The sequence below is a fragment of the Lepeophtheirus salmonis genome, chromosome 6 (assembly GCF_016086655.4).
Source record: "Lepeophtheirus salmonis chromosome 6, UVic_Lsal_1.4, whole genome shotgun sequence".
Classification (NCBI taxonomy): Eukaryota; Metazoa; Arthropoda; class Copepoda; order Siphonostomatoida; family Caligidae; genus Lepeophtheirus; species Lepeophtheirus salmonis.
Genome location: NC_052136.2, coordinates 32455714 through 32470388, shown reverse-complemented (window position 1 = coordinate 32470388; position 14675 = coordinate 32455714). Strand labels below are relative to the sequence as shown.

The window sequence follows — 14675 nt, the reverse complement described above, 5'->3', positions numbered from 1 at the left end:
AGAGGGTTGGTAAGGAGGGGGGGGGAGATAAATAGCTTAGGGCCTCTTAAAAAATGGTTGAATACCCTTCGCCCTCAGATTGGACCGGGGCTAATTTAGGATTGCTTAAAAGCTATTTATTTCCCCGGCCCCTCTTTAACAATCCTCTTGATCAATTTCTTAGAACATTGAACTGAATTGAAAAATTGCGAGGAAATTGTATTGTAATAATATTACTTACACTTGAAGGTACTCCTTTGGGGATGGAACAAACAAATATGTTTAGATATTTGTCATAAGTAATATTAAGCGAATTTATAATGTGTTATTATTCATCATGAAGTTTGAACAAAATATGGGCAATTATCTCCCGGAGAGTTTCCCTAACTGGCAATTTTCTCCAGGGCAGTTTTCCGTGCACGAATTTATACTCATCGTTGTTGAATCAATAACTTATTGTGTATTTCAATAGAGGTTTATTTACAATTGTAAGCGTTATTTAAAGCTTAAATATATATTTATAAGATAAATGAGCTTTAAGGAATCAAGGATATAAAAATACATATTATTGTAAGGCTATAATTTGTTAGTTGAAATATTTCTCACACAACAAAATCCTTGGTTGGTAAGCCTATATCAAAACTTCGTGAGAAAGATGTTTAAATGCTATAGTAAAAATAATAATAATTTGTAAGGAACATAAAGGATTAGAATATAATAAGGATTACACTAGTCAACAGTTGTTTGTCCTTGGATTTAGTTTATATGTTTTCTGATTTTTTTTTACCATCAATAAACATGGAAATGACCGTAGTAACACATAATACTTACTTTTGCGGGGGATAGGGAATAACATTTCATATATCGACAGTTGATCGGATCTTAAGGGACAAGCATAATATTTATAATTAAAAGAAATCCTCCTTACGTAATGTCTCATAAGAAATAACTAATCAGAGTCTTTCATATTAAATTCTACTTGTATAAAGGAATAGTGGTATTCAGCACTGACATATGATGCCTTAATCAGGTTTTATTGTACTATCAGTAGACTTTGATAGATGAATTAATTAATGTATAATATAACATAACCAATATATTAATTAATGTTTATGATTGTCACAATAATATACTTAATAAAAGCATCCTTTGTAAATGTAATTATTAACCTACATATATTAATTAAATAATAATATTTATAATTATTACAATATCTATTATCATAACTATTGCAACAATTTTCTTTCAAACAACGAATCTTAAATAACCTTTGAAATATTCATTTTTAAAGTTTTCTTTTTTATTCTAATGACGTCGTATGTCTTGGATTAATGACAAACTATGATTGTCATCATTGTGATCTAAAGTAAATAATATATTAAACTTCCAAAGAGAAAGGTTCATTTTCTTTTCTTTTTTTTACTACTAGGCATTTTCTCCGATTCAGAAAAAGATACAAATATAGCTTAAAAATTGGAAACTATATTTGATGCCTTTTTTTATATTTATTCCTTTCAAAACAAGGAAGATAACACATAAGGACTGTGACTATGTAAGTAACATAATTAGATATTTTTGATGTCATTTACATGTTTATTGAGGTACTAAAGAAATCAAAACAATCAATTGGACAAACGATAACCACATTATCCATATTTGTATAATGTAGTGTGACATTTTTTGTTCGCTAGGAGCGTTGAAAATTACTCCATAACTAACTCCCCAGCCACCATTAACTCAACCTTTTAATTGAATTAAATAAGTGAGTTCTGCAAAAGGGAGTAAAGAGCGAAATCTTACATGGTAAAAAAGTTATTGATAATACTATAAATCTACTCAAGTTGTGTTTCACCAGTTTTTTTAGTTGTTGTTTTTTTGACACAGTAAATATCCAAGGGTTAAAAAAAGTTTACATTTTGTTGACTAGTGTTATAATTTAAAAAATGATGATATGAGACTATAGGAAAGGATAAAAAACACAATGGTTTTTACAGTTGGATACAAGTCTAATCCATCATGCAGTACAGGTACACATACATAATAGCATTGATCATCATTCATACAAAATAACACACACACACACTCACATAAAAACAGCTGAACAACATACAAAACACAAAAGTCATCATCATTATCATGTGAAAAAAATATAAATAACAATAAATTAAACTTCAATTCTTGATCAAGTAATCTATCATTAGATTCTACAAAAAGGGCGCTCTCTTCATCCTAAACCTTGTGATCAACATTGTTTTTGAGGATTTCCTTTAGTTCCGGATCCTTTTCTTCAGCATGGTTTCTCTCTCTTTCTAGGGCTTCCATTTCGGCCTTTGCACGAGACTCCCAAAGGAAAAAGTTTCCCTCCGGATAACCTCCTGCTCCATCAGATTGAATCAGACCCGGGGATCGGAGAAGGGAGAAGAAGATGGATGTGATGGAGAATGGAAGGGCGAAAACAGGGATCACGAATTGCTAAAAAAAAAAATGAAAGAATGATTATACACGATTTAAAAATATTTAAATGAATCAGTAAGGACTGACACAACACTAAGTTGTACTAGTTGGATAATTATTGTTTAATATTTAGGGTCAATAACAAGTATCTCATTTAATGAAAGGGAAGAACCAAATCAGGGGCGTCCGCAGGGGGAGGGATAAAGGGGCTGCTTTTTACTTGAGTATTTCATATTTGATTTTTTTTTTCAAAAAATCAAATATTTCAAATTTAATGAAGCTTTTAAAAAAAATTTCATAAACAATTAATTTTTCAAATTTAGTTGCTATGAATACCTATGGATTTTTAAAATTATTTTTCAATTTATTTAATATCTGAAATTTCATTTTTTGAATTTTTTTCCAAAAAATGAAATTTTCTGTGAAGAGGTATAAATTTTCTAAAAAAATTCTAAAAATTTAATATTTGACCTTTAGTTTTGTAAATTTTTTTCCATAAAAGTAATTTTCTGCGAATAATAATAGATTTTTTAAATTTTTTGCCAATTTTTTTTTGTGAATAGGATTTTTGAATTTCTTCAATAAACCCAAAAAGTTAATCCTACGGACTCACTTGCATATGGTAATTACAGGGGTATTGACTCATATTTAGTCGAGACGGCACAATAGTGCCAAAGTGTCTTTTTAAAAACAATTTATTTGTCGAATTTGGCATTTATGAAAAAAAAAAAAAAAAAAAAAAAACATTTGGTCAAATTTTGCATTTAAAAAAAAAGGAATAAACGATGTTTAGAATATAACCCGACCAATTTGAATTTTCAAGGGGCAATAGCAGAGCTGTCCACAAAATAAATAACTCAAGTCCCAGCTCAAACTGAAGTTTTTTAAGGACTCTGACATGGATACGAAATAGATATTGAAACTGTTAATTCCAGCTTAATGACGTCATAAAAAGTAGGGCCTTAGATTGCTTCACCGCGCAAAATTCTGAGCTCTAATCCAAACCAAACCCTCTATTTAAAAAAAATATATATCAAGAAATCAATTATGTGTTATATATCTTTCTTTCAAAAGTATTGTTGAAATAACAACATCAATTTGATACTTATAGTATCGAATGTTTAACTTTAAGAAGAAATATCACGTCTGCCGCAAAAAAGAAGAGAAATTGAAAACAATATATCTCTTGGAAAATCCGTTAAGGAAAAGAAAAAGAAATCTTTATACTTAAAAGTGTGGATCTCTAGATTTCCTCATATTAATGTCGAGTAAGACTCATAAACTAAACTTATTTAAAATACGTGTTTTCTTTCTCCCTATAACTTTATCATAATATTTAAATCTATATTCATTGTTTTACGTGTAAAACTTATAAAAGTCTATATGGGTAATATACAATATGTACATACATAGTCACATAAAACAAAGAAACGTAGCTATATATAGTTTAAAGGTCATAGTTCTGACGTAAAAAGAAAAAAACAAAGTTGAAAGTTCTAGTCAACAGGAAGCAAGCTAGACATTTTTTCAGAAAATTGAGAATGAAGGACATAAACAGCACCCTAAATAATTAATGGCCAATTAATGATGAACCGTCCATAGCCACTCCAGTCAGGTTTCCCACCCTCAGTAAAAAAACGGATGCATAGAGTTCTATAAAATAAGAGCTGCCAATATGTACAAATATAAGAAATTGAAAATGATTATCGCAATCATGCTTGGGAGGAAAAGAGCTAAGCTGTCAAGACGTTTTATTAGATCAGCTGCAAGCAGCTTTTAGAGGAAGGAAGTAAACACATATCCCATTCCGTATGTAGTGAAGAGATATAGTCTAGAATGATTCTGTTGTGGATCTTCAATTATATTCTAGATTAAACAAAGACTTACATTAATAAGTCACATTGTTACTCTCAGTTATTTATGAGCACACGTACTTTATACTCAAATGTTCCCTTCTCAAGAATTAAAGAATATTGATCATAGTTGAAAATATCATCATTCACGGGTATGCTAAATTTACTCAAGATGGCATTTTGACAACGATCATAATTTCTTAGCAGTCATTTTTCTACGGAGGGCAATTTTTCCATGTTCTAGAGGTTAACATTTCTGTTAGGATATAGGCAATAACCACTTCGATCTTGATCCAACCCAACAAGAACTTACAATTATTAATCCCCATCAAATCCTCGGTGTTATTAATCTTCTTTTATGACCACACGCGCAAGTGATTACTTTATATTTAGATGTTCTCTTTTCAAGAAAAAAATATTGATAGAAACCGCTTTGGAATTAAAAAAACACTCTTTAGTCAACCAACTATTCAAAACCTTACACGCGTTTATGTCATATTTTTATGTAACTCTCCTGATAAATTTATTTTCCTACAAATTATCGTCTATGTCTATCAACAAAATATTCTGATTAATCCTTTGAAGGAACCGCAAATTCCATTCATAGTTGCAAAAATTCATTGTAATTATAGTTCAAAGTGGTCATATTGGAACCAAATTAAATTTCATAAATCAAATCAATTAGGTAACTTAAATTAGCACAGAAGTTTGAATACAACGTTTATAATTGACCAAAATGTATCTAAGGAATTTTGAGTTCTTTGTATTAAAAAAATGGACATTTGTTATTTTCTGGTTTTTGTGTTAACTCGCCACAATTCCAACAATTAATTCTAATTAGTTTAGTATACGCGGGTTGACAACACTAAGGCTAGTTATAATTAAATTTCTCAAAGTTGAGTATGAATTACACTAACAAGGCCATAATTACCAGAAAGGGGGGTAAAGAGTCATGGGTACTCAATAATTTTTTCAATAGTAGTATTTATTGGCCTGCTCCTGGCGAGTCATCCTTAGTCACAACATTCTGATCCCCTAAAACTAGTTTTGTGTCAGCAAATCTATGGATGAATTAAATCCATGAGTTGTAAAAAAAAAAAAAATGAGCTGCCGGGATGTTAAAAAAGGAAACCGAAAAATAACATGATAACTATTGAAAAAATGGTGTGGATTTTTTAGCTTTCCCGATTTTTGATTTTTTTTTTTTTCTTTGAGTTGCCAAACTGAAACCCGAATTTTCTTTCGCACATTTACTTTTGCGAATAAAAGACAGAGAGTAACCCAGAAGGTTTGTTGTGATGTTGTGCTTCAAAAACCGTGTTGTACTAAGGCTCAGAGTAGAATTGAAGTTGATCTTCATAGGAGTAATTCTCACCTATATCCTTGTTTGTTTCCATCTTTCCCACCCTACTCGTCACAGGAGGTTGTGGCTGATACCAAGATAGATTTTATGTTTCTTTCTTTTAACACGCCTAAAATTCTCTTGATTAGTATCACTGAATATAAACATGACAGTTTGAAGAAAGGGGAAGAGTCACTTAGCTGTTCTGGTGTTTAAGTAATTTACCTATAAACAGCTTTAAGATGGAGGAAAAACTGACAAATCTCACTCCATATTCACCAAGGACATCATAGGCAGAAATTACTCCGTTGTCGATCCTCATTTCTACTCTGAGTCTAACAAGCACTTACAAATCCTCCGTATTACTTTCCATGTGTACATCCATCGTGATTATTGTATATTTAGATGTTGACTCTTTCAGAATCAAAGAATAAAATTAATAGATAGCTTTCAAAAATAAAGAAAACTGCTCAGATTGCCAACCAGAAAAAAAAACCGTGCATATTTTCTACAACTTTAATTTTATCCCATTTAATTAAATAATTACTTTTTTTAACCAAAATAATTTAAAAAGTTGTCAAAAAACTTATTTTAAATGTAAGAAACAAGATTTTGAGTAGATTTTTAAGTTGAGTATAACTCAAAAGAAAAGACTTTTTGCACCCAGAAAAAGGATGGTATTTTTTTTGTTTTTTTCGTAGAAAAAGAAATATGGATTTCACCAAAAAGATTCCTAGGTTGGATGGAGTAATTGTAATACTATAATGTTTACTTACACTGAATCATTACAACTCTATCTAACAAATTAAAGGAAAATTAATAAATAAAAAAAAACAGGTTTAAAGCCTTCATTTGACCAATATGACCATTTCTATACATTTAGCCGTGGGTATATTAACAAAAAAATGAATAAAAAATATTTAAACGTATTTAATGTTTCACCTTTGCATATAATAGTAAAAATCACTGCAAGGTATATTTTCATGTACAAATGAGGGAACTCAACGTCAAAAATGAATAAGCAGAATTCTGATTAATGATGTATTCAGGTGAGTTTTCAAATCTATCTGATGTCTAACGGCAAGGCAAGAGATGTTCAATTATCAAAAAAAAAAAAAAAAATGGAAAAATTGATTATTGTATGTTTTAAAGTTTTGTCGAACGGTAACACTAGTCAAGACATATTCATCTTTGGATTAAAATGGTGTTTTTCTAATTGCTTATATCTCGTGATACATGATAAGAATCTTTATAGCTCAAAATATTATTTTATTAGTCTACAGAAAGGAGTTTTTCCTTTACAATCAATATACCTTGATAGCTTAATAAATATTTTTTTATCAACAAATCTTATATAACTTTATAAATTTTCTAATTCATTTTTGACTGTGGTTTTTTTCTTATTATGAAGCTACATTACGACAAACTATAATATTTGTCATTCTGATCAAAAATGAGGAAATTATTAGATTTTCAAAGAAGAGGTCCATTTTTTTCATTTTTTTTGTACTTACAATGCATTTTTATCCATAGTTAAGGAGAATACTTTTTTATGAATTTAGAAACATGTACCTTCAGACTACATTTAAATCTTTAAATTTTTTCTTTTATTTCGATATTTTAAGTTGAAAAATAACATTAAAGTATGTAGTTGTTGGTAATAAAAATACAAAATTCTAAAAAGGTCCTTTGTTGCTCACAAAAACAGAGGTTTTAGGTTATAAAGGTCATTTTTTCTTTTTCTTGGCGTAGACTGAAATTTTATTAACCATTGTGATTGAATAATTTCGAATCCTTTTTTTAGAACAAATAATGTTTTACCCTTTTCTAAGAAAAGTCCGTCTTATTTGTTGAGGATCTTCGTTCTTTATTTTTACTTTAGAAAACATATTAATTAGTTATTCTATTATTCAAAATATCAAATTATAGATCTGCAGATTGAATAAAATAAATTTAGAAAAGAAAAAAAATACAACTAAGTGGTGGCTGTTGTTTCAGTTTCCCTTGCATAACCGTCTAATATAAGTTTTTTTTTGTTTTGCTAGTAAGATTAAATTGAGAATAATGGCTAAATGGAGCATCCGCATTATTAATTGATATATTATTTTGTTCACAATACCTTTGCGGGAAATTAATACAATTACCTGTAAGATAATATCATTTAATTCTACTTGTATTATTTATTGTATTTCAAATTATTTTATTAATGCTTTAAATAATTCGAGAATTTAGTAAAACTTGTCGATAAAAATTATACATACTCAGACTAACTTCTTAATCCTAGTATTTCCCCTTTTTTTAAAATTTGTGTTCAATATACATTTTCCCTTTATCTTTTGTAAAATAATTCGTTATTTCGTTTGGTGCATTTTTGAATCTATAACCTTTAACTTACAAAAAACTTTGAGGTACGAACAATCAAACTTGTTTTTATGAAAAAAAAATCAACTTTTTAGCAAAAAAAAAACAAACTTAGCCTCCAGGGCACAGGAATTTGGTCGGATCAGAATGAAAGATAGCTCTAGGTACGTCATTCAGAATTATATATAACTTTTATAAATTCTTTAAGGCCTGTATTTGTCTCTGTTTTTGAAATAAGTACACTAGTTATGCATTTTTATAAGCGGAGAAACATACATACATGCAACTATAATATTATATTATCCGTATTATAAATTTTTTTACGAATTATTATATTATGCACATGCTAAGAATAATAAGACAAACTCGCTAATCTTCATCTTCCCCTTTATTACGAATTATTTTATTGTGACCATATTAAAAATACTAAGGCAAACTTGCTAATCTACGGACGGACGGACAAACAATTACTACAGGGTGCGTGGACAAAATCTGCCGCATTTTAAAGACAACATTACTCCATCAGCTGATGTCTGATCCGTCTGTTTTTGGTGTTAAAATTTTTCCCGGCTCATAGGCTTCAGTTATTGTTTACCACTTATAACGATCACATCCTTTTAAGTGCCCAAGAAAAGTCATTATGTTCAATGAGAGATATCGTAGGTGCGCTGCTATTCAGATTATGCTTAGTGATCACATGAAATAAGCAATGCTGACATCTCTGGCCTTCTGTCAATGCCAGTTAGAACGGTCAGAAGTCTCAGAAAGCAGCTGGAGGAGCCATCGGACCCGATGGACGTTGTTGACTGGAAGAAGAAGGAGGAGAAGATCACCAGGATTGTCCGGGACGTCCCCTTCATCAACAAGGTCAGGGACATCATCGACGAGAACCCCCAGCGTTCCATGAGAGTCATAGCAAGTATGTTGTCAGCGACAGGTCGTGGATGTGGCAGCAAGACTCGGCTCCGACCCACAAAGCGGACGCAAGAATGGCTTAAAAACAATGATTTTGCGTTCGTACCCTTCTCCTCTTGCCCTCCCTCATCACCGGATTTGAACCCGTTGGACTACTTTGTCTGGTTTTACGTGGAGAATATTACCAACCACTCCTCCCATAACACCAAGCAGTCTCTCATCACCTGCATCAAGGAGAAATTCAGTGAGATAGAAGCAGCGTAGATCCAAAATGCCTGTTCTCGGTTTCGTAGCCGCATTGAGCGGGATTTGGCCGCAGACGGCGGCTACATTAAATAGATAGCTGCTCTATATCCTAATAAAGATATTCGTTTTTATTTTATCAATAAATATTATAAAATAAGCTTGTAGTTTTTTTTTTTTAAGCAGCAGATTTTGTTTATGCACTCTGTATAATATTATATTATAGTAGATATTATTCACGATGTTCGCTTCATTCTATCACACACTCCAAAAGAAACAGGAGGAAATGAAGAAAATTATTTGGTAATTGGTCAACTTTTCCCAACTATGGAACTATAGTTAAATGATTGTTGGAAATTGTTCGCAGCTTAACAACAGCTAATTCTAATACAACCAATCAAGATTAAGAACACTGATTATGAGAAAGAACCAGATACATCGACAACTGAAAACAAAATACACTGTATATTTTGATATTAACTAGGTAATACTGTGCACAGCTTAACAAGAGCTAATTCTAATTCAGACAATCAACGTTCAGCCTGTAAATTTCAATTAACTACAAGAACAATAAATTACAAAGGAATACTCTTTCTAATTTAGTTATGTTGCGCCTCCAAACTGCAAAATTACACACAGCCCTGTGGATAATTTATTATTGTTCTATTGGTAAACAGATGTTTTATATCATAATATTTGCAAAAATGATACCTTCTTTTTGAAGGATCTATAATAGGGATGAGGGGGGTGGTCGAGTGACATTAGGGGTGATTGCAGGGTTTTTTTCTTTGGATGGTGGAGACCTGCGACATGGGGATTTTTTGAATATTTTGACTAAAAAGTTTTTTGTCTGTTCTATAAAAGCCAAATTTGACCATTGATTTTTTTTAAAGAGCCAAAAAGCTTTTTTTTATAATTCTTACGGATACAATTTTTCAGAAGAGACTAAATTTCAACAAATAACAATGTTTAAAACAAATGAAAAAGAGAATTTTTTATTCTCTTAAAATAATGACATTTAAAATTTTTTCGACAACAAGAAATTTTTTTATTCTAATAACTATAAAAATTCTACAAGAGTGGGATCTGCAAAAGTCCCTTGGACCCTATAGTGCCGGAACCACTAACTGGGACTGTACAGGAAGAAATTTAGTTTATGGTGAAATTTTTCTTTCTACAAATAAGAAACTTCTTTTATCAGTGAGCATTTTCATTTTATAAAGGATAATTGTTAAGGAAAAAAGATTATATTTTGTAGAGCTCTTCGATTTAAATTATTAATTCCTAAGCATGTGATACTTCAACAATGTTTACTTCAAATAGATATGGAAACTTGTCTTTAAAGGAACATTACGTAATATAATTACTGCAAATGTATATCATAATCATAATTGTATGTTTCCGTCGAATAAATATGCAATTAGTGGTAATTTTGATATAGCAAGCGATAGGCATATGTATGTATGTAGATATTAGTGTTGGTTTTAGGTCTGAAAATCCAAAACGGGTCAAGATCCCTATAACTTTTAGAGAAACAAACGAATTTGATCCTTTAAAAGAGTTCAGTCTAGATCGGTCTTTAAAAAAAAAAAAAAAAAATCAGACTGGATCGGTCTCATTTAAAATTAACTCTATTCGAATTTTATATATGAGTTATTGTCATGTGTGTTTCAAAATTGTGAACATCTGCATAATAACGTCATCTGATGATAAATATCCATGGAAATAAAATAAATAGAGGCTTAGACTGAGCAAAATCAAGAGAATTTTTTTGCTGCCGAAAGTTAGTTGACATAGAACATGGAAACTAGAATGTGTACATTGTAGAGAGCAAACCTCCACCTATGATCATTTTTCCAAAATTGTATTTTTTGCTATATGAAGCATATTTACTAAACCTACATATGTACACCAATTTGAGCTCTGTATCTGAATAAGTTCTAAAGTTATGTACTTTTAAAGTTTTGTGGTACCTTTACCTCTCTAAATTTAATGGCCTCTTACTGTAACGATATATACTCTTCCTACCAAGTTAAATCAAAAATAAATTTGTAACTTTTACCATAATCCTAGTCACCAACAGACAAACAAACAGAAGCAAAAACTTCTTTGGCACTCCAAATCTTGTTTGGTATCATCCTTTACTTTTATTAAAAAGGATGAGTTCCATAAAGAAAAATATAATGAAATCTAAAATACAGTTAGAAACATAAAAATATTCGAAGCGCCCTCTAAGATGTTAACATTCTTATTTATTACTACTACTACAATTTGAATGTTTTAGTCAACTACAACGGCGTCAGATTTACCTCTCTATGTTTTTTTATCTCTATGCATAAATCAGACCATACAACTCATAAATCAGGAGTGGAGAGAAAATCGGTCCATAGATTGAGACCGAAAAAAATTGGTTTATCATTTGAGACCAAACAAGTCGGTCCATGATTTGAAAACGGTGCAGTTTGAACCGAAATATCGGTATGGAAAATATCACTTAAGTCAGAATTAGAAAAAAAAAATCGGTCTCGTACCGAGTCTAGTAAATAATATCTATGTTTCTTTTTATAAGGAAGAATCTTTGTAAAGACTGCACCCCATTGTTTAAATTGATATAAGAAGAAGTTACCCACATTTATTATGAATCCTTCAATCCTGAAATAATTTCGAATAGAAATATGTAATATTAATGTTCTATTGTTTGCATTTTTTTTTTTTACATATGTTAATAATAATATAAGGTTGCATGGATTCAATGAGGACATTCCTTAGATATGAACTGGACAAGCCTCAGGACAATAATTTTTTAATATGATAAAACTACTTTCATATCAAGGACATGTAAGGGAATAATCCCTCTAAAGGAACGCTTGTTTTACTAGGAGATGAGATAAGAGTCTTCAAAATATAACGAATTGATTGGTTCTGTCATAATAGACGTTGATGGACAAATTATATATTTTTATCAAAGTTAAATAAATCACAGTAGATAAGTAACCAATACCAATTCATCTTCTCTCCAAATACATACACAGTATATAGGCTACCAAAATGATCAATCCATCAAATCAAAATCATGGTAGCAAGAGATCAGAAAAAGGTGTTTGATGTTAGAATGAAATAAATATGTAATTTAATTGAATTAAACTTAAATATAAATAATTTAAACGAATTCAGAGATATTATAAATGTTAATTGATTAATTTATACTGATCTGAATTTAAAGATTGAGCAGAATACTAAATATAAAGGTGGGTTACCGCATCTGTTATTTGTGTTCACATAATATGTACCTATGTATTAAAGTAAAGAAGTTCTGTGATTTAAAATGTGTCTTATTTGTAGGTGCGAAAATACCACGATAAATTACATTTTGGACGAACAAAAACTACTATTTATGTGGCATTTTCTCCCCGCTCTAACAAGACACATTTTACATCACCAAACTTCTTTATTTTGACAGGGAAATCAGTTAAGGTTTAAAGAATATACATATAATGCAATGTTCTTACATATAAATTACATCGACACACGCGATAGATGTGCTAACTCAACTTTATGATCACAGTTGAATATTTCTTAAATGAGTGGGTAAATTCCCTTTATATCATTTATCATAGAGGGTTCGATAAGTCTTGACAAATCAAGAATATTACATAGTCACAAATAAAATATTTCCTGATTTTAGAAGAAACATTTAAGTAGAGCACTCTTGGTTTTTTTTTTGTGGCCTGTAAGACAGGTTTGCATGTCTCCCATGTAAAGTAATGTGATTCTCAATCAATCACGTATACTGCCATGATTGATCATAGAGTACAAATGTGTTAGAAATTTAATGTGTAGTTTAAAAGCGTCACATTGAGTAGAAAGGTTGAGTCTCACGCCATTTTTTTTTAAATTAGAGGCCTGCATTTGAAGCATTGTGATTTTGTATTAGCCTAGTGTATTATCAAGACTTATAATAGACTTCAAATTCGTTAAAAATCTGCATACGGGATTTTTACACCAAATGCATTGAGAGCCATACGTGATAGGTAATAAATGGACATAATTAGTCAATAAAAAGAGGGGCCTACCTGAGAGAGTGCAACTTGTACAAATACTGCTATCAAGGCATTGAAGGCTCCAAGGATCGTTGGTTTGATTCCACAAATGAAATAGGTAGCACCAATGAATCCGCAGGACAAAATAGAATTAAAACCAAATCCTCCATCATAAACGGATTGAATATGCTCTATAGGAACAAGTCCCACTCCTGAAAGCAAGGATATAAAGGATTGAGTAATAGCAATATATAACAAACATAATTTAGGGTTGTAGACAATATGCCCTAAAACACATGAAATATTTTTTCTAACTGGTAATCTGAGCTGAGTTTATTTATTTTCCAACGCTTTCATCATTATTCTTTATCTTTAAGGAGGGAACAACTAAGTAAGTGTGTGTGCTCAAGAAAAATGGAGAGTAACAATGATGATTATTTGGGAATCCTTGTTGGACTCATAATTAAAGATAGGACAGGTTTACATTTTCTCAGATCCGGGTCGGTTCACAAATTAGACGTAAATATTCTAGTAAATTTCGGGAACCCAAACTTTTGAATCCAGATCCATAATTAAAATAAGCCAATACTTGACTCGAACTTTATGATTATTTTACCTGAAGTTCGGACCTTGATAAAATAGAATCCAGATTACGGTTACACGTTTACTGACTCTGAAACGATGAATAACCCAATGCCATTTCTATTATAACAAAATTATTAAGTATTATTAGAAATATTGTTATAATATTGGACCTTAACCTTATCTCGCAACCTATCCTACGAAAGGGGGAAAAAAAAAAATCAGTTGATAGTTTGCCAATTCTTCCCACTATGGAACTATTGTTTGATAATAGTTAATAAGTGATAATTTTTAATTTTTTAATTAGAAATCATTTGAATCCAAATTTTTGTGTTAGTGAGGTAACACGCATGGAATATCCTAATATTTTGTTGTTAGCTGCCGATGTTTCTGTTATTTTTCTCCTAATCAATGTTTTGAATGTTGATAGGTTGAATTCTAATAAGATTTTTTTAAGCTATTAACAGTTATCAATCACTATTGAATAGGTAAGAAGAATTGTCTCACTACCAACTGATTTTGGACCTTTCTTGTTTCAATTGGGAGAAAAGGTTTTTCATGATACAATACTTGTGCGATGACACTGTTTATGTAAATGTCCCTTGAAGCACTAATCAAGATAAATAAAGATACTACGTTCAATATAGTTAATATATTTTTTATAAACTAGGATTAAGCCATAAATTAAGCTCTTTAAGATCCGAAAAATACTTCCTATCTTTGTTTGGAGATCCGTAAACGGTTCGAGTACCCAAAGCCGGTTTGTATCTCTTATATTTTTGAATAATAAAAGTTTACTTATTTCTTATCTGGGTATTTTAGCTCCGGATAAACAACCTGTTATATTTCTACTTAGTGTAGAATTGAGGATCGGCATCTAAATAATTCCTGTCTATGTCCATGATG

The 14675-nt window shown here is 30.6% G+C and overlaps 1 protein-coding gene across 1 annotated transcript in view; it reads right to left on the bottom strand.

Moving 5' to 3' along the window:
- Nucleotides 1-1270: 1270 nt before the first annotated feature.
- LOC121119596 (urea transporter 2) overlaps nt 1271-14675 on the bottom strand; it is a 53191-nt gene continuing 39786 nt past the window's right edge. Inside the window, exons 7-9 of the mRNA XM_071889348.1 lie at nt 14118-14173; nt 13221-13399; nt 1271-2451 (exon numbers count right to left, since the gene is read on the bottom strand). Of these exons, the coding sequence (XP_071745449.1) occupies nt 2209-2451; nt 13221-13399; nt 14118-14173 (478 nt within the window). The 3' untranslated portion in view covers nt 1271-2208. The remainder of the gene's footprint in view (nt 2452-13220; nt 13400-14117; nt 14174-14675) is intronic.